Source organism: Prinia subflava, chromosome 5 (genome assembly GCF_021018805.1).
Source record: "Prinia subflava isolate CZ2003 ecotype Zambia chromosome 5, Cam_Psub_1.2, whole genome shotgun sequence".
NCBI classification, from domain to species: Eukaryota; Metazoa; Chordata; class Aves; order Passeriformes; family Cisticolidae; genus Prinia; species Prinia subflava.
In genome coordinates, this window is record NC_086251.1 from 18,805,540 (window position 1) to 18,827,085 (window position 21,546).

General features: G+C 42.7%; 1 protein-coding gene across 4 annotated transcripts in view; it reads right to left on the reverse strand.

The window, feature by feature from the left end:
- LRRC56 (leucine rich repeat containing 56) overlaps window positions 1-4,323 on the reverse strand; it is a 61,666-nt gene extending 57,343 nt beyond the window's left edge. The window contains exons 1-2 of one of the 4 annotated variants that reach the window (XM_063398268.1): window positions 4,221-4,323; window positions 2,725-2,863 (exon numbers count right to left, since the gene is read on the reverse strand). In XM_063398268.1, coding sequence (XP_063254338.1) covers window positions 2,725-2,758 — 34 coding nt within the window. In that variant the 5' untranslated portion in view covers window positions 2,759-2,863; window positions 4,221-4,323. Of the gene's footprint in view, window positions 1-2,724; window positions 2,867-4,172 lie in introns of those variants that run through there. The other 3 variants (XM_063398269.1, XM_063398271.1, XM_063398267.1) reach the window with 3 other exon arrangements.
- Window positions 4,324-21,546: the final 17,223 nt, after the last annotated feature.

The window sequence follows — 21,546 nt, forward strand, 5'->3', positions numbered from 1 at the left end:
CATGTTATTAGACATACTAGAAAAGGACATAAGCAAAGCAAAGTTTTGCAGAATCAGTATCTTTTCAAGATGAACAAATATATTCCAACCTGTGGACTCAGAACCGAGTGACAGTCCAAAGCTGCAGAGAAGAAAAACTCTATGGTTTTGGTCTTCACAGCAGTTTTAAGTATCCACCATTTAGAAGAATTTCCAGATTCCAGCTAAGAAAAGGACAATAAAAACAGACCTTTTTTTTTTTTTCCCAGCTACTATTGCATTGTATTTATGAGCCTTTTGAAATACAAACTTCTATGCAGGATGAAAATGCATCATATAAGGAATTTCTGGGTTGTCCAGAAATGAACATACTCTGGTTGTCCTCAAACAATTTTCAGTCCATTTTGTCTGGTAATCAAGCTATGTGAAGCAAGAGATTCCTTCCTGGCCTGCAAAGCCATTTGAAGAGCCGCTGGGAAGTTTCTGATTGCCAACATGTTGCTCACATGGGACAAAAAGAGCTAGATTCTAGATCAACTTGTAGAAAAACACTGACCAGTGGGTGATGCCACAGGAGCACATTTAGTAATAGACATTGCCAAAATTTTATCAGGGGCAGAAGACTCACAGTGAAAAGGAATTTGGGGAAATCAGTTTGGGCTGCTGATGAGGTAGCATTTTAACTGTCCTGCAGGGCCAGGGCAACTACTGTAGTCAGGAACAGATCGTCTGAAAACACTAACAGATCCTCAGAAAACACTTCTGAGATAGTCCAAAATGATCCTTTCCCTGGCTTGCTGCTGTAATTTCTGGCCATCACTATCTCCCAGTCCAAAAGGTGAGTTGTGTTCAACAGCTGGGCATGTGCGTGGGGAAGCAATTATTTGTCATGTCTCAGGATATGACAAATAGTCATCCAATGACTAAAGAAGACACAGAAATTTCATCAGGAAGCTGTTTTAACAGATGAGAATGTGCATTTTTGCATTGTATTTATTCAAATTGTGGAAGACAGGCATCGGTTGCTTGGAGGCTAAAATTAGAAATTAGGTCAACAGCAGTTAGAATTATGGAAGATACATCCAACTGTCCATGCCATTCATTAAATTATAGCTTTCTTTTGCATCATCTCATTTCATCTCCTCTCTGAAGCAATTCATGGAAAGAATTTCAGTTCTGCCATTTACCCTCCAGGATGATCAGCTTTGCACATAAAATTCAAGATATGGCCATAGAGACAGTACATGAACCTCCGTTGTTTTCAACCCCTGTTCTCACAAGTTTTAACACTGTTTGTCTGTTTGACCAGCTGTAAGATTATATTTTCAGCTAACAAACACAATAGCTGAATGCTCTTTCCCAAGTATCAACAATTTATTTAATAATTTAATTTATTTAATAATTTAATTTATTTATTAACAAATAAATATTAATAAATAATTTGAAATATTTATTTAATTATTTAATAATTATTTATCAATAATTTATCTACTAATGTTTCTTTCCCCCACTTTGAACTTGGGTGGATACTCCATTAAAATAAAGCAAAACCATGCCAAATCACCTCATATGTTAAGAATATTGGAACAAAAAAAAGAAAAAGAGGAAACCAAGGCAGTTTTAGAGCTCCATTCTAAAAAATAATTTAAAACTAAAGATGTAAAATATGCAAGATTAACAGTCAGCTTACTATACTTTGAATACTGCTTCTAGATGTGAGAAGCTGTAGTCAAAGAAATGTGTTCTAATTTTTTTATTTTTTTTTTTTAATATCAGATAATGTGTCTTTGAATTAGCCTGAGTCCACAATCTTTTCCTTTTAATACAGGCATGTTAGTATTTATTGCATCTGCCATGGCAAATCTAGGCTTCTGATTTGTGTTACAGCAAGTATATTTGACCCTACTGATATAAGATCCGTTTGGCTTCCAATTTTTTTTCAAGACCACATGTGACTCCATAGAAGGTATAAAAACACTAACCATTATAATAGTAAACTAAAATTATGCAGATATCTCTAAATGATTAATTTCTGTGAAAAGCTTAATAATTTTCCAATTTAAAAAGATAACCTCTTCATAATTCCTCACAAATAAATATGAATCCATTCCCATTAGTGACAAACGTAGCAATCCCAAATTTATGCTGTGTTACATAATGTTACTATTTTGCAGCACTTTTATAGTACTTCAAACATTGAGGATAAATGTGATTTCTTTAACTGTGTCCCCCAAGGAACTTCAGTTAGAAAGGCAATCATCAATAATATCATTCCAGTCCAGTGCTAAACTCTCATCTGGTCTCACATGGGATCTGCATCCTGCTTTACACAGGACCCCTTGAATTGTGTAAGAACAGGCTGATGGCAGCCCAGGCCATGGGCAGAACCTGTTCTTTTAGTGACATCAGTGTACAACTAACAAATTGAGCTGTCTGCAGGTGGATGTATCCGTGTATCAATCCCTTGAGAGGTCAGACCTACAGGAGCAGAGTCATTCTCAGTGTGAAAGCCAAGAGAGAGAGCACAAAGTTCAGAAAAAAAAGTCACCACAACTTCCACAACAAAACTTGTTAAGGCCAGCAACTCTGAGATCTGAAATGCCTGAACACTGTACTTTTAATCCAAGATTTTAAGTGAATTGAAACCAGACAAAATAACATGAAGAAAAATGCCATTAAATGGGAGAGTAATTTCAAAAAGTTCTGAAACATTTTCAGTAATTTGTACATTTGAAATGATTTTACCTTTTCTTCCAATGCCACTGTTGTTCTGCATCATTTCCCATTCCTCTCCAACAGAGATTTTAATTTAGTAGTCACAGCCGTTTGCCTTCATTTATCTTGACTGACAGGTGCTCGTAGTGTTATTTAATTGTTCCATGTCCTGCTGAAACAACAGTAAGAACACAGTCTTCAAGAGAACAAAAACCAAAACAACAAAACAAACCCAAGAGATTCTGAGCACTTAGCAATTAATAAAGAGAAGTACTTTATTCACTGTAGCAGCAGAAGTCCATGCTCAATAGGGCTTAAAAGTGGAACAAGACAGAAAGCAGTAGAGCCTTTATGAAAGTGTAGCTCATTAGAATTCCCAAAGCGGCCATGAGAAGTTGAAGGACTTGATAGAGAAGAATCTACATAGTTGGGGAAAAAGAAGTTTTTTACTAAAAAAAAGAGCACTGATTTTCTGGTAGGAGTAAGTTGATTCTGTGTTACAGAAAACATCACCATTGGGGTAGTATGGGCTAAAAGGGTAATGTCAATATTTAGCATACTTTCACCGTATCAGTTGTCAGAACACGTTGGCATGTAAAAGCAGTAGAAATGGAAAATAATAGGTGAGCAGGAACATTTATATGAGGAATCAATAGCTAGAGAAGACAGGTGCAGAGCCAGGATAGCACAGGCCACACAGACAAGTGAAAGGGAGAGCTGAAGGTATCCAGTTAACTCATTACTGACTGCTAAAAACTATGAGGGGGTAAAGCGAGTTTCTTGCTGACAGAAACTATTTTCCATACCACAGAGGGGTCCTGAGAAGGACAGGAACCACACTTGAGCCCTTAGTGCAAGAAGCTGAAGGAAGCTTAAAACCCGTAAGTTCTAAAGCCTGGCAAGTCTTTTTAGCCCTTCAAGAGAAGCTGAGGAAAAAGAACCATGCACCATGGAGGAGCACGTTCTCTCAGTGTGAAATACCTGGAGATACAACTTACACATGCCCAGGATTATTTATTCATCAACTTTGCTCTCTCTGAGCTCCGCCAAAACATAAAAATTAAACATGCTCTTACATCTACCAGAACATGAACAGAGACTTGCAGTCTCAGACCCCAGGTGCTTTCCACCTGCACACAGGCTGGATTGCTACAGTGATGCACATGCTTTGGTGGGGCGTCCAAACTCTGGGAAGCATCGGAGGCGTCCCACTCCGGCCTGAGTGTCCCACAGCAGGCAGGGTGCCCTACAGCAGGCAGGGTGTCCCACTCCAGCCTGTGTGACCCACAGCAGGCAGGGTGTCCTGCACCGACCACCACGGTCCCACAGCGGCCTTTTTCCAACGCCCCTTAAACCCGGGTGCAAAGCTGTGGGAAAGGAGGGGAGCCCAGCCCCACGGCCACCACACACACACACACACACACACACACACACACACACACACACACACACACACACACACACACACACAGAGACACCTCCGGGCCCTCCGCCCCGTCCCTCTCTCCTCTCGGGCCGGCTCCTACCTGCCGGCCGTGCCGGGGCAGAGCGGCAGCGCGGCGGGCAGGGAGCGGCCGCGGTCGCCCGGCAACGCCGCGGCCGCGGCACCTGGAGCGGCCCCGGGCCCGCCCATCCTCCCTCCCCACGGCCCGGCCCCGCCCGCTGCCCCCGCCGGGAGCAGGAGGAGGAGCGGAGTGCGGAGAGTCTCTCGAGGCAGGAAAGGTTCGGGGCTGGGAATGGCAGAGGAGCGTGCTTGCAGGGGGAAAAGTGGCAAGGCAAACAGCGGGAGCAACGCGGGGGGAGCAGGGGTGGGCGCGGAACTGAGCACAGGAACGGGACGGGAAAGGCAGCAGGAGCCTGTGTGGGATTTGGGTGGCGGGATCACACGGCTGAAGGAGGGGCTGGGGACATCTCTGTTCCACACAACAGCCAACACTTCTGCCGGCCGATGGAAAACTAATGACATCATGCACAAAGGTGATCCTACACGCCCGTAGCGTGTTAAAGACCAAAAAATGCAGCTTGTGGCAGAGAACAAGGCTGGTTTCACCAAATGGTTTTGCATTTAAAAAAAAAACCCAAACAAACAAAACAAACCCCACCAAAACAACAACAGCAATAAACAAACAAAACCCCCATCATCAAACATCTCAGTGCAAGAGTGCAACTCCAGTGCAGTTCTTACCGTTCCCACTCGCACTTAAGAGATATATGCATTTCCACATTTCAATATAGGATCGGTAAATCAGGCACCCAGGAAGATGTGTTTGTGTGCTCAGTGGTTCCACATGACAAGCCTGCATTTTCAGGGGTTCACATTCAGGATGGTCCCCAATGTTTTCCTGGGAGCAGCCCTTAGCAGTGTTTCTCTTGGAGGCGGGAAGGCGCGGAGTCCTGCCTGCCATGCAGGAGAGGCCGGGGTTTTGCAGTGCTTGCGTGCAACTTACCCCTTCACACTTCTTTGTGAGGATGTGGGAGAGCGGCAGCTACTGGTGCATTGCATCAGCATTTCCTCTATAACTACATTTAATTTACTCTAGGGTTCGGAAAACACTTAGGCCATGGGTCAGGAAATGTGTTGACGCCCCTCTCGCAGGGTCTGACGGTCAGTTAACATCAGAGACAATCACCAGGGGCCTGATTTTCCAAGGGGATGAGCATACTCAGCTCCACCTGGTGTCATTGCAATCCAGCTGCCCATCTTCACAGGAAGGAAGGCAATGGGCCTTGACGTGCTCCAGGAAGGCAGTGTGATTCAGTGAAAACAATACTGAATCAAGCATTTGTCCCTGAAATTTTATTCCCCATTCTGCCATTTTTTTTTCTAAGTAACTAGCTCAGATCACCTTGACTCAGTTTCCCAACATACACCTTGGGACACATTTCCCAAAGATTACCTGTGGAGTACATGCATTGTGTATGCACACATTAGTGTCATAGTTTTCTTCTTTTCCTTTTTTGCTGGAAATAAGCTGCTTACGGTCAATGCAGTCTGAACTATTTGAAACCAATTGAAGAAATGCATCTTTCCATCACTGAGGAGGAGAAAATTCTGGCACAATTTCAGGGTAGATACAGAAGCTTTATGTCTCTTAATTCAGAGTTACTGTAATTGTGCTGGCACCATTCCCAGAGCTGAGCTAAGGTCAGTGAGAAATCTGTAAATTAATAACTGTAGAGCTGATGTGATCTCTATCCAGGAACCATGTTGTACATTCATGAAGCTTCATAGGAAAGAAAAGTTATGTTTCAGTTTATCCAAGAAAGTTTTGTAATCTTAATATTGACAATTAGCATACCTTGGACCTACCAGGAGACAGTGGACCTGATTCTGATCTCACCTTTACAGGATCTCCAGAAAATGTGTTACTCTGGATTAATTCCATTGGTGCTACCCAAATGAACAGGAACTGGGTGAACCCTCCTCTGAAAGCCAAGCCTAGATAAACATGCTTTTCCTTTGGGAGTCTTATTTTACAACAAGAAATTTCTCTGTTCTTCTTGTTTTATTGAATGACAAGCAACATCCAATGAATCCAGTCTAGAATTAATATTATTGATTAATAGATAATAGCTGTTGCTATGTGCATAATTAACATTTAAGAATTTCATTCTATTACAGTTGAGAAACACAGAACCAGAGGGGACTTTCTGCTCAGAGGAAAGTTTTCTGCTGCTGCACATAACCCATCAGTCATTTAGATATGTATCAGTGTCTCCCCCCTTCTGAAAGATTGTTCAAAGGGTCTCTCTGAAGATAGTTCCCCTTGCAGCCTGATCTCTTACCCTCATCAGTAAGCCCTGTAATCACCTTTTTCTTGTGAGAATCCCTTTTCTAGCACAACTAACAATTTCATAGAACTATAGAATAGTTTGAGTTGGAGGGGACCTTTCAAAGGTCATCTGGTTCAAGTAGGTAATAGAGAACAAGGAGATTCATCTCCATTTTATACAAAAAGACAAAAATCAAAACTAATCTGAGATGAAGTGGAGAACTCATCCTATGGTACTGCCACCCCCATCCAGACTGCGGTTCTGCTAGAAAATTTTCCCATCTCCTTGCATTGCATGATAAGCAGAACACTGACAACTTTGGTGATTCTTCTATCGGTTAAGAACTAGCAGCTACTGAAGCATTTTCAAAAAAAATCAGCTCAGGTCTGCAGAAACAGCTTTGAAGTCTCGACTGTGGCATTAACATCATGATTTCATGTGATTGAAGTCACTGTGTTCAGGAGATGATGTAAGAACAGTTTCGACCACAGCAGGTGTTTAGAAGTTCATCCTCAGAAGCAATTAATGAGGCTGAGAGGGAAAAACAACTGATCCAAAGATCCGGAAGATGACAAGAGTCTGTGAATTGAAGTTATTTTTCTGTCACTGCACCTGGCATGAAAAGAAAGGGCAATGAGAGAATCCAGTTAATAAAACATCTTCTCTGATTCAATGAATCTGGGCATTTGTTTTTGCTCCTTTTCACAGGCTTATGTGAATTCATGAACTGCAATCAGAAAGGAAAGCTTCGTCAGGAAACGTTTGGCATTTTGTACAAAACTGTATCTTTTCAAACTGAACTAGACTTGGAAAAACTTTTGAAAACAGTTTTTATAGAGTATTTTAACTCACACTGAAAGATGGGAATTCACAGTTTTAAGTTGTCCTTGCTTCTATGAACAAGTGAACCAAACTACTGATGTCACCAAAGTCACACAGAAAGGTGTGTGGCCTTTGAAGGTGACCACACACTTCCAAGGTCCTGAGCCCGTGCTGAGTGACAGAACCTGTCTCCTCTCACTGCTGCATGCTCACTCAAGGAAAGCGAACACCCTCCTTGGCTTGGTAAATTTTTGGAGTACTAGAAGGCAATAAAACCAGCAGATGCTACCTTGTCATGGTGTAGGGTCTCTTAGGGAAAAGGTCACCTTATGCTGGCTTCAGTTGTGTTGGGATATCTCTTTAGCTTAAACCCTGACTCAGCTTTGCTGGGGGGAAGCACTCCGATGGAATCCCACTTACTTTCAAGCAATCCCCAGTGCAGATGGCACACAAGAGGGATCTTTCCTTCCTTTGTACTACTGCTTTAGAAAAGCAGATTCTGGTTCATGACCAAGAGATTCTACTCAGAAGTAGTTGCATTACTGTGCAGTCAAGATGATTGATTGGGATGAAAGACATGGGGTAGCAAAGGTGAGATAGGGCACGGTATTAATATTTGAGCCACTGAGCCAGGACTGCATAATTCCAGAAGAGCTGATTTCCTATTTCTGCCTTAATTATAATGTAAAGTTGTAAATAAATAAATTAGTAAATGTAATATTTTTCTGCCTTTATTTTTTTACAGGAAGAAGTAAACAAAAGCTTCTTATCTGAAAAAAAAATACTGAGAGCCAGAAAAGTATGCTTATACTCCCTTGTTTATATAATTCCCGACTCAAGATGAATCAATGGTAACTTGAAATGCCTGTGTATAAATTATTATTGTTTTGTGCCTCTGTTCCAGGCCCTCTTCTTTTCTTTTGGGTCAAACTATTTCCTGGTTTTGGAAAGCTCAAGGAGGCTGTCTGCACACATGCTTTTCCAGTGTATGGTATCCTGTCCCACAGTATGGGACAAGTCCAAAGTTTCTCTGCAGCTGCCAGATGGTAATTTTTACTGAAGAACTGGTAGGTGAAAAACTTAACGTTGTTACAACTGTAGTACAACTACAGAGCTTCATTCAGTTTAGGTGTATCACTGTGCTTGTTGTGGTAGGAATGCTGTGCAAGAGAAAGTCTTGCTAAGAAGCCTTAAAAATGGCAGGCTTAAAATCAAAATATAAAAGGAAGAGCACTGGCTGCAGGATTAATGCCCCTGGGACACAGAATGTCTCTTCCTGATGATATTTATAATTCACACCTGGACCACATTGTTGGTGGTCCTTGCATTTCTTCTGGGATGAATTCCATGGTCAATGATTGAGTTACAACTTTGTTTTTAACATTAAACTAAGGGGAAAATGATGTTGGAAAGGAGTTACAGTCAGTGACTCTTTCTCCACAGTTTTTCAGGAGCAACATTTGTTCTTTTTCATCGCTTGCTGCAGTGTAAAGGAACCTGTGGCCACACTGTGCTTTTAAAGTTTGTTTTTCCAAGCAGGATTTAGCTGTGAAATTTATCTAGTTGTCTTCAGACAGGGGAAACAGCAGCTTTCCAATGTGTACTTGCTTTTTGTGCCAATGCAAAGCCACCATAAAATGTTATCAAATCAGAAAGAGATTGCTATTTTCACTTCCCATCCGTGTGACAACATATGATGTAAAGCAGTGGAGAAATTGGGCCTTTAAAAAAATTTAATCAGGTCAAAGCACCAGTTTGCATGCCATTACACCACTAGTTTGCATGCACTTTGCACAGTTCAAAGCTTACTCTGAATGCAACTCATGTACACCGGGGCTTTCAGCCATCACAGCAACAGCACCACTGTGAGCCACACTACAGACAACAGCTCTGGCAAAAGTCCTCAACAAATCCCTGTCCTGCAGGGCAGGAAATAAGGTGGCTGGATTGCAGTCTGCAGATATGGAGGGAGGAGATCCGCAGGTAGACACGTGGGGCCAGGCAGTTCTGCAGACTGGAACAAACACAAACACTTTTCATCAACTCCCTGTGCTTGCCCATACAACCCTAGGGCCAGAACCTGTAGCCTGGAAGACACGGCTCCCTGTCCTAACATTCCAAGAGCCAAAGTCCTCCTTTTGCCTCAAGTGCCTTGCCCATGCCCCAGGTTGTCTCAGCCTACAGTCTGTGAAGTGATTTGTGCTTTCTTTTGGCTCAGCATCAGTGAATGAACTGAACAAAGGCAAAAATGATCCTCTCTGCTCTGTCAAAAGAACCCTTGAGTCTACGCAACTGCTTCTGCTGCAGGCAGCCTGGAGTCGAGTTCAGCAAATACTATATAGGAATGAAAAGTGATGCAACACACCACCACACCATACTGAGATTGTCCCTAGAATTGAAGCAGCTCAAGTTGCCTTTTTCATGGATAGCCTCTTTGGAAAGCCTTGGGATTCATCTATATTTGGGTCATTGCCATGTATAACTTCCTCTAGACTACTACAAGGAATCCCATCCTCATAGAGAATGAAGAATGTTTCCCTGTCCCCAAAATGACAGGAGAGACCTGATTTCCAGGCACTCTCTTTACAGCCTTGGCTCCGATTCTGCATTATGTTTGCTTAGAAAAAGAGCTGTGTACTTACATTCCAGCAGCTAAGTTAGATTGGTGATGAGAAAAGATGTATTATTGGTATGCTTCTGTATGTTTTATGCACTGTCTGGAAGTTTCAGTAAAAAATCAGTTTCATTACCTAACTCAGCATGCTGGCTGAGACCCAGACAGAGGCTCAGGTAGTGTTTCCAAGTATTGAAAACCATAAAACACATCCCAGTCCACACAGATCTCACACCAACCTCAAAAGCCTTGCTTGACAGTTTTCAAGGCTGGATCTGTCAGCAGCCCCACTGTCTGGTGACAGGACATGGCAGTGAACATGGCACGTTGTCTTCCACAGGGGACTCCAGTTGTCTTTGTAGGCCAGTTCTTTAGCCATGAAAACCTGCACTTTATGACTGCTCTTTGGCCTGAATGTCTGCACTTTTGGCTAAACACTCCTTCCTCTTTTCTTGAAACGCCTTAGAAGAGACTCTGGGTTAACCCTTATATAGGTTGAACAGAAACTCCTAGTGTCTGAGCTCGGCAGTGGGCATATGGTTGAGCAAATCCCTTCAGAAGAAGACAGAAATTCAGAATGGGAATCCTCTCATGTCCACAAACTACCGTAATCTGTAGGAGCCATGAAGCCCCTGTGGTGCTGTGACTCACCTTCATTCACCTCCTTCACAGTCTGAACACAGACCTTCCATTCCTAGACTTTCCCACCGTTAGAAATGGAGATGGACTTTTGACAAAGTGAAATGTATCCCCCCAACAACTCCTGCCACTTCACCACTGGCAGAACCTGTCTTCGCTGGAACACACACAAGCTTCCCCTCTCCTGCCCTACAATGGTCACTTCCTATCCTATGCTGTAGATGTACTAACTTAGATCACTCCAAGTAATCTTGTGTACCAAACACTGGCAGCTGGCTAATATCTAAGTTATCAGTTGATTCCTCCCTGCAGTAGCAGATCAAGATACAAATTGAACTGGTGTTAAAAATACATTTCCTTCTCATTCTCCTTAAAAGCCAGTGGAAACACAAATGTCTAGGACACAACTGTATATTCATTGTTAACTGGTTAACTGGTTAACTGGTAACTGGTTGTGGAAGCAGATTTTCCAGGCGTAGATCACAATTTCCTTTTCTAGAGAATTGGGTGGCAGGTATGCCTACAGCTGCTTGCACAGCTCACTTCTTTCTTCTTTGAAATACTCGCCTCACAACACATGAGCAACACACACAGCCCTTGACAACCTGGAGAGTGAACTACAGAGACTTGGGGGGTGTGGGAGTGGAGGGAAATAAATAACCCTACCATGGGTGTGATCTCGAATCTATTGAAGCTAAAGGAAGTGATTTCAACATGCACCATCTACTCTGCAAAGAGGTGCCAAACAAACTCTAAGCTATTGGGCTTTCCAAAACCTCCACAAAGACCATGTTTATAAATTGGTGTTGTGTTGATGACAACCATTGTGATAACTCCTGGTCAGTAATAATTAAAATAAAATCCTTGTTCCAGCAGCGTGCATCGCTGCAAGAGCTGTACATAGGTACCAGGGACTAGTGCTAATGACAAAGCTCTATCTGGATGGAGAGAGAAAGGAGAAACAATAAATAAAATGCAGGAATAAGCCTGAGGAATATTTCAACCATAGTTCTGTAAATATCACAGGTAAGGAAAGATCTTAGAGTAGGAATTGTCTCCAGTTTGGACATAGCAATATCTGAGTACTTTTCATCCAGCAAATTTGTAACACTGTTTACAAAGGAACTTAATATAATTTTTCCTGCTGCAGCAGGAAATGTTGCTTAAGCCCAACATTTTAAAATACCTCTGCCACAGGAGATGAGCAGGTGACTCAGGACAAACATGCAGACCTCAGCTTGGCCCTTGGATAGGTGCTGTCATATCACAGTACATTTGTGAAACCAGCAGCTGCAATATTCTTCTGGAAGAAAGCATGCCAGCCAGAGGGCAGATCTACTTGCACAGTCAGTGCACCTGGCATTACAGCCTGTGTTGCCATCCAGACCATCTATAGGTACAACCATCCCTGAAGGGAGCAGCTCAGGGAGCTGGGACATCCCTTGGGATGGGTTCAGGATGGGACGTGCTGCTCACTGCTGTACCAAAGCCAGCTGAACGACATCTCAGAGCAAGGTGCAATTTTTGTGTCAACAATGGAATCATTCATACATGTGCCTGCAGGCTTCAGACCAAATCTCTTTCCTGGAACAATGCAAAGGGAGTTAAAGGGTATTTTTTGTTGAGTGTAAGGCTGAGCCCCCCTGCTCCAGACTGCAGCACACAGACAGTGGTAAGTGCGTGCGGACAGACAGGACTTTGCTCTCTAAACCAGGCTGGCTCCTTGCCCAAGCTTCAAATGCAGCCTGTGAGGATTTGACTCCAGACAATTTGATGGATACTGTGTGGGTGCTGGAAGCAAGAGAAGCCAAGAAAATGAAATATCTGTCTGTCAGTTGCTCTGTTTCCTGAGATATTTAATACAAATCCTTCCCTTCTGTAAATATACTCTGCATGCTGCTATAGGCAGGGTGTGGTTCTAAGTGTGATACTATGAGAAATGTGTGCAATGTATAAACCAAAACTGGAGAGTGTTTCATGTAGAGGCATCATTCATTACCAGTGGTAACAACATCCACCTGATAAATTCATTTATTTCTGCAAACAGTCATAAATTACATGTCAGCACAGTAATCCCCATTTATCCCATTCTTTGACCTCCTCCGAAATATGCCTATGGAGTCTTTTCTACCTGCACTGCTTTTAACTTTATCAAGTGCCTTAAGCCCTCTGAATTTTGATCACTGATTGCCAACAACTGCAGTGATTAAACTGAAACCTGAACCATCCCTATTACTGAAATCTCACCACTTGCCTTTTCTGCAAATCCCATTTCAACAGCATTCCCCTCCTCTTCCCCCTTGTCTAGGTCTGACTGCAAAAAAATATGCAGGACCATTTCCCAGGGTTAATTTTTAATAGTATCCTCAGTGCTGCAGCAGATGAAGTCATTTATTATCCAGCAGGCAGCATGCTTACATGCTAGGCAATGGCAATGCTGAAGGAGGTGACTCAGGCATAAGCAATCAGGCGGAGTTGTGCATTCCCACCTGCCGGATGGCTCAGCACAAAGAGCAGAGCCAGGTGGTTTACTCTACCCTGCACTTGCATCTTCATCCGAGGGACACCTGGATTGTCCTGGAGGGACACCTGGATTCCAGCCATGCAGCCAGTGGGGTTTATGTGCTTCACAGTCATGTGCAGAGCATGTACATACACAGGGGGTTTCTGCCTGGACACTCTTTTCCTCTAAGAGAAGCGGTCAATCCTGCTGCAGTAATGTGTCAGCCCAGGCAGTTTGGCCCTAAATAACACTTTGTGATCTCAGGCATCTGGAGCTCAGCCTACCCACCTGTAAAACAGGTTTAATGGTAATTGGATTTTTTTATAGAAAAGCTGGGAGGATTACTTCATGTCTGAGATCTCTAGATGAGAATTGCTTTGTGGCACAGAGCAGTTTAAAAGAACAGCTCAAAATAAGGGTCAGAGCAGGCTGGCAGCCCAGTGAGCAGGTAGAAATGACTACAGAAGCTGCACAGTCCTTGTCTCATTACCCAAGAGCCTCAGAAAGTCTGGGATGCAGATGATTCACAAACCAGAAAGTGCTTTTGAATTACTTATTAAGATTCATGTTGCTTTTACTGCTCTGGGATGCACAAGGTTGGGCTGCAGAATCCCTTTTGCCATCTCCCCAGAGTGAAATGTGGTGGTAATGTAGGGTTCACTCACCCATGTATCTATCACAGTTGTATTTTTGTCTCCACAGAGTAGACCAAAGGCCACTGAAGAAGTACATAAATCCTCCCTGTATCTGCAGTAAGCTTTGGATCAGACCTCAGTAAGCCAACAAGAACGTGCAGCTAAACATGCTACAACAAGTTCACTGACGTGCTGATCTGCAGGAGAGCTGGTCTGACTGAGTGTGCTCCTGAAAACCAGGAAGATCTTGACTAAGGAGGCTGCAGCTTCCTGCTTAGTCCTCACTGGAGCACACCAGTGCTGCTTAACTAGGAAACAGAGCAACTCAGAACCCATTCCCTCCCCTGTGCACTGTCCCAGAGAAGCCAGAGGGAGGGTATTGTTCTACTCTTAATTCACTTTGTGATCATGTAAGTCCCCCAAATCCCACAGTCAGTAAGCTCCAGTGATTAAACAGCTCACTGAAGGGAAAATACAGCTAACACCTTCTACTTCTATCAAAGCATGTTGCTAATCAGAACTGGGAAATCGCTCAGAGTTAATACAACATCTGTAGATTAACACAGCTATGATAGTCAGTGGCTGAAATCCCATCAATCACTTGGATTCATGTAGCATTTATGATCAGTGTTTTCGTACATTAACCTCAGTATTTCCTCAACTGATGTCTGCTGACTAATAGTGGGAAATACAAAGTCATGAGTCTGAAATCAGAGAAGAAATTTGCAATATGTTGCTTTGGGCATCTCAGCTTAGGAATCTTGCAAGAGCTCTGACTTCTGAGATGTTTAGCATTGGACACTTGAAAGCCCCAGAGAGTATCTGGGTGATTTGCACACACACACACACACACACACACACACACACACACACACACAGACACACAGACACAGACACACACAGAGTCACACCACTGCTGAGCTCATGAACATCTGCCAGAAGAGTTACCTAGAAACATGCAATAGGCCTGCGCCAGTCCTGCAAGATGCAAGTAACTGCAGGTCCTCTTCTGCTTTTCACCTTCCCTGATGGAGAAACAGCAGAAGAAAGGGGATGACCAAACCACAGACAAAACCCCCAAGATGCTGTGGTCGACTTCATGGCTTCAGTGTGGGAAAGTTCTGTATTAAGGAAAGGGGTAACTGCCAGCAAGAAGAGAACCTGTGTGAAATAGGTGTAGAAATACCCTGGAGAGGTCAACTATGTCACGTCTCTGACTGAAGGGATGATTTCTAGCCCTGTGCTGCTCTTGAAGGCATTTGTGTGGGAGGACTATGCCCTCACCTTTACTGGGGACCTCTCAGGACAGCCTAGACAGGACAGTGACACAAGAGCAGAGCCTAAGTGCCAAGGAAACCTTCCAATACCTAACCTGGATCTTGCTTGATGTGGGAACACCGCTACCACCATAAGCTCCCAGGGAGCTCTATAACTCAGGATCTTTAGCTCTGACAATGAGCAGCTGCACTGCAGGACAGTGTCTACCTTTGCTATAAATAACAGCAAGGCTGAGGTCACCTATGGACTTCGTTACTGCAGCAGCCTGTATTTGAGGTAATCACAGAAAGGGATGAAGGGGGAGCTGGAAACGCTGCACAAGAGCATCAGGAAGGGGCTGCCACAGAGGAAAACAGCTGTCTGTGATGGAAAGGGACCAGATTAGCAAGCTTTACTAAGCCTGGGTAGGAATAGAGCATACACTGGAGTGTCAAGAGCACTAAGACGCAGAGAGATGCTGGGAAGATTGGATTCTATTCTCTCCAGTCTACAGGGTGATTTTTATTTTATTTTATTTTATTTTATTTTATTTTATTTTATTTTATTTTATTTTATTTTATTTTATTTTATTTTATTTTATTTTATTTTATTTTATTTTATTTTATTTCATTTTATTTCATTTCATTTCATTTCATTTCATTTCATTTCATTTCTGTTTCACATCAGATTTACTTGCTTGCATAGATAGCAACCAAGGCTCAGGGCATCTCCTTACAGTAGAAGGAAAACCAGGATTTAGTGAGGGGCTTCACAGAAGAGAAGAGAAGGTTCAGCAATTTGAGCATGATGATGAGAAGGAGGGCTGCATGGCAGGGTTAGAGACAATGTGTGGCCAGTATATTAAAAAACAGTCAAAGGAAAAGGAACCAGTAGTTTAACTGGATAAACACAAATGTCTTTAATTCTATCTAGTTCTACCATGTGTGCATGCCTGAATCATGCTGTGCAACACTGCTTTGAAATTTCTGCAAAAAAGAGATGTAGGTAGCGATTGTTCTTTGATGTTAAGAGGAAGAAAATCAGCACTAGCTGATGAAGAAGAAGACTATTTTTAAAAGAATACCAATAATCTTAGTGTCTTCTCCAGGAGAACATGTGGGGTGGTGTGAGATTTCAGTACAAACTCATCTGGTAAGGAGAGGCCTTGAACTACACAGATAAATCTGTTGCACATCAGTGAACACAGAAATGATATAGAGCACAAGGCATCCCTTAGCAACTCATCCCGCTTCCACTCTGGAAATGTAGCTCCTGCCAGTAAAAGTGACAGATGACCCAGCGCATGGTAAGTGATCCAAACTGCCCCACAAAAAAACCTGGTAGCATATCAGTTGCAAAGGGTTCAAACTTTTCCATAGAGTTTGAAAAAGAAAATCACATGGGGACTAAATATCACAAGGGCTTCTTAACAAAAAATAAGGCTTCCATATTCCAAAGACCTGAGTTGTTGTTGTATGAAGGCAAAGGCAAAAGCCCTCTTTCAGAGTGCCGTGATCTGAAGATCAGGCTCCAAGGGAATGATTGACATTCCATTCAGGCTGACAGCTTACAAAAGCTCCTGTACATATGCCAGCAAGCCACTGCCAGGAAAATCAGTGGGGCTCCCAACTTGCAGATTTCTGCATTACCAGGCCTCCTACTGTAGTTGACCCTTGCTGATCTACGCTGGCAGGCTCAGCAGAGAGTGGAAGGAGACACAGGACCTCACCAACCCTGGCATCTTTTGATGAGATGAGGGCATTTCATGAAAGAATCAGTGTCATTTCTAAGTAACTCAGGTTCCACATTCACCACATGATCAACTACAACTCCCTGGAAAAAGCACGACTAGCCAAAAAGGACATTTGTTGAGGGCTTAAGCAAACACCCCCAGGAACAAATGGGACACTGCAGAGGGCAGTGGGCTTAAGATCAGACTGCAACTAGCAGGCAGTTGTAGAAAGCCACACTGCTTGCAAATACCCAGAGATCAAACCTGTATCTCATCTCTCCCCCCTGCTCACCCCACACAGCAAAATCTGAAATCCAACCATCATCCCCTCAGGGGAGGGCCTCATGTTACCAACCATTGCATACACATCTAGGGAGATGTGAAAGTTGTTCATTCCCACAGTGTCTCTACAAGGAGGCTGACTGGGAAATGACCAGTCTTTGAAATATGTCTTTTGTGTGTGTGTGTTTGGGTTGTGGGGTTTTTAATAGAAAAAAAAAGGAATCAGCAGCTGTCTGTATTTTTAAACTATGGAACATGAATCTCCTTCCACTTCCAAGCTCTGATTACAAAGCCTTTCATTTCTGCGATTCCAGAGCATGGTCTCTGCAAGTTTCTATTCTCAGTTCAAAATTGACCAAATCCAACTGTTAGCAAAATTTATTTAAGTCAACAGGAATCTTTTCTCTCTCTAGTTTTGGTGGAGCAAAGGCCAGGCACCTGGCAAGATACTGCCTTGCTTATTTCAAAAATGAAACCCATCATAAGAAAGATCTTGTCCTGGATCAGATAACCCTCCAGAAGTGACAGCTTTGCTCTGTCCACTGAGAATCTTCTTCAATATTTCAAATGGTTTGATTGAAGGAAGCCTGAGGACTCTTAGCAGAATCTAATCCAATATTCATGTCATTATTTTGGGGATTAAAAACAAAGTGGTCCCATTCACTGCTTGGATCATCTGAAGCAATGTCATGTCTTTGGAGATGATACAGAGGAAGACTGTGTTGATTTATTGAGGATTGATTAATTAATTCAGTGTTTTCTTTTGTTAATTGATTATTCCACGAGATCTTTCCAGTTCAGTGTCAGTCTTAAAAACCCTTTGCAGCCAGGACTGACTGGTCTTTTTTTTTAGCAGTTGGACTGCTGCTTCCAAGTCTTAGGTATCTCTAAGATTGCCAGGCCCTTGAGATGACAGTACACACTTGTGGCATTTAACACTTGTGATGGCTCTTGTGGCTATATCTCTCTTGGTACAACCTGCAGTAAGGATAAGCCTGCTGACTTTTTCCAGTCTCTAGGAGACTGTGTTAAATTATAGTGTTGAACAGTTTTAGCATGGTTCCTTTGAGATGACTTTCATTTATCTCATGGGGTTTTTTTGTGTTGCAGGAGACTCAGATTTTTCCCAAGTCTTTTTATAATCAGTCACTCACAGTATAAGAATTCATTGTCAAGAGAGAACTCTAGCTTTGCATCTCACATAGATTTATCTGATAGATTAAGAGTTTCTTCTCAAAGGTTTATTTCCAAGTCCTGCTATTGTCAGGGTTTGTAATCTAGCAGTATTTTTTTTACAACCTCACCAGGAAGATAGAAGAGAACTATCCACGAGTCACGAGAATTTTACCTGTAAATTCAGCCAGGCCTCAGGCAGCTCAGAAAGCTGGCCACTGTTTCTCAAGCACCAGGACTAGTGCATGAACAGCATAAATTTTAACTGGGAGGGAGTGTTTTTAAAATAGAAGGGGGAGCATACACTTCAGTCCATCACACAGTTGCATCTGTGTTACTTGTCACTTAAATCAGTAATCAAGGGATTAAGAAATTTTCAGCTTTTCTTTCACTTTCCAGATCTGTCCCACAGAAGATACCTTTTCCAGCTCCAGAGTAAAGCATACCCTGGACCCACTCCTGATCTACAAGTGAGCTTATCCTCAGCATAGGATAGTTCCACGGGCCTCTGTGCACAAACAACTGTTTTCAAAATTGTCCTCCTCTGAGCACACAAAACTCAGTTTTTATTTCTTCCCAAAGTGGTAACTATGAGGGTTTCCCCTCTCTGCCTTCAGCTGATTGCCATTTCTGAATTTGCTCACTGACCCAAGCAAGCTGAGTGGCAATGAGTCTGTCCTTCCCAGAAGCATCCTTGTAAAGAGAATGGGTTTGAGACAGACTTTGCAAGCCTGTTCTGTCCTTTGTCCCAGGCAAATCCAAAATACTTACACATCTGCAGGCTTATTTCACTTTAAAAACAAAAAGGAGGACACTAAAATAATGGAGACTGTCAGAGAATGCAAGCCAAATTAATCTCAGAATTGGTTCATCCCTTACTGGCATTTTCAGAGTTGCATCATCTTGCTGAGGAAATGGATTTGTCTTTGTGTTTCTGAGAATCCAGCCTTGTTTCAATTCTTCTGCACACTTCCTTCTTTCCTTCTGACTGCACTTCAGCTTTGATCCAAGTATCAGATAGGCCCACAAGGCAGATGAGTTGCACTGAATCAAACAGAAACTTCTACTGACAGGTTCTGCTACCTAGATGAGGCATGACATGCAAGTGAACAAAACTGATAAGGTCTCAGCTTCTTTCCCTGTTACAATAACAAAGCACCTTGTAATGATATTTTTTTTTTGTTCTGTTCCATAAGCTGGTTGCCATGGCAAGTTACTTGTGTTACTCTGTCAGATAGTACAAGGAAACAGTTTGCATTCCCTAGAAAAATAGAAATTTTTAAAAGGCGATTGTTTATCAGTTTGCGTTCTGCCATGACACTACTCAACCTCTAAGCTCAGGGAGAGATGAGCAAGAAAACATGCCAGTATGAGAAAAGGACTTACAGGTTTCTTGAGTCTAGTGTCTCTGCAGGAAGACTAAATTAAAAAATCCTGAAGAATGTGGTTCAATGGGGAAGCAAAACTCACCAAGCTCTCTGCTCTTTTCTCAGTATGCTCTCAGAGACATTGTTAAAGGGAGCACCGTCCTTGCAAACACTTTCCAAGAAAGTTTCAGTTACACAGAAAAAGTGTGCATCCAGGAAAATGGATAGGGTGAGCTCAAAAGCCATAGAAAGAACCAGAAAGCAAACTGCGTGATTGAAAGTCAGGTGAACTTGTAGATATGGTGAGAACAGGAGACCCACAACAACAATAGCAACTGACACCACTAATCTACTCTCTGTGTCTGCCGAGAACTGATAAACCTCCAGTATATCAAAAATATATGGTGCATATCTGGATGTATTTAAGTATGTGTCCTTGTTAAGGTAAAAAATCACTGCTACCTACTTTGCTGATAATTTTGATGATCACAAGAAGACCTTTTCATGTTCTTTTGAGTTTTTTACTAGGGAGAAAGAAAGAAAGAATAATTCAACTTAGGTGTTTCTAGTAGAAATCACTCCAAAAATACTCTTTTTTAAAAAATGTGGCCTTGATCTGTGGCTGTTGAGGAAGTTCAGTTGCTCACTAAGCTCTTGGCATGACTGCATGTCACACAGTGGACAGCTAAGTTTATGTCTTGTCTGCAATTCCTCTCTTACAGAGGTTAAAGAGGGTGTGAAAATATCAAGGAATTAATTTTGGGTCACAGCACCTACAGAAATCAGACCGAATTTAGAGTGTTGGTACAAAAAACCATGACAAGATAAGCATGTCTATGAGTTATGGCCTTCCAAGTACAAGCTACATAGACTTTGGAGAAAACAATAATAAAAAATTGAAGTTATGGGAATGATGGAACAGCTTTTCAACTCCATTGCACATTTTGTTTTTGGAGTTTTACTGTGGCAGTAAGGACCTAAGATACTCTCATTTTCCTTTATATTCTCTGCATGTCAGTGGACCCAGTATTTGATTTGCTCTCCTTTCCTGTCAAGCAAGGCTTACAACAGTTAGAGCATTGCAAGTCAGAGATTTTCCAGGAATTAAACTCAAGTTTAGAGAAAGTAAGGAGTAATCTGCTCAGGAAGAACAATTTTTTACAAACAGAATGGGCTATGACCTCAGAAAGTGTAAATGTGTACTCTGACAAAAGCAATGGAGTTACTTTGCTTTGCCACAGCTGAGCATCTAGTCCCCAGTATTTTGGTTTTTTATCAAAAAGAAGAAGGGGAAAGAAGACACTTTCAAGCTATCATCACTCTCTGTGTCTTTGCAAGTCTGTGCCATCACCCCTCTGTGATTGTGTGCTTATGACTCACCAATAGGTGATTCCATCTCTGTCTTCCAGCAGTCTGCAAACAAATAGTCCTCAGGTATCTTACAGCCTGATGTGATCTGGCACTGAAGAATGAGCAAGAGAGAGGCAGTTTCAGTCTCCTCTTCTGGTGTTTCTTGGTTCTTGTAGGTCACTGAGAAGCCCAAGAAGCACGAAACTGAGGTTCCCCCATAGCTGTGACTATTGTACTACTTATTTGGCACTTGCTTCCTGACAAGTTCTTCTGGGCCACTCAGATACCAAAAACACAAGCCCGTTTCCAGGGTGCTTCAAAAAGCGAGATTTCTGCATGCTCCAGTAGCCTGCCTGCTCGTTGGAAACGCTAGAACAAGACGAGACAGGTAGCCCGGAGAGGCGGTGCGCGGTGCGTGCGTGTGTGTGCCTGCGGAGAAACCATCACCTTTGTGTGCGCCCCGCTCTGCCCTCGCCTCGTCGGGAGAGATGCTGGCTTTCTGTCAGCTGCGGCCCTCGCCACCGTGGAGAACTGAGAGGTCACTCAGAGGCAGGAGGGCTTGTTAGAAGCAAGGGAAGAGTTCTGAGGTAGGTTAAAGCTTCAGCCTTTTTGTTTGGACCTGTCTGTTCGCGTGCCGATTTTTGGAAAAGTGCTCTGGCAGGTTTGTTTGCGCTGGTGCAACACGTTTGTGAGACCTGAGAAAA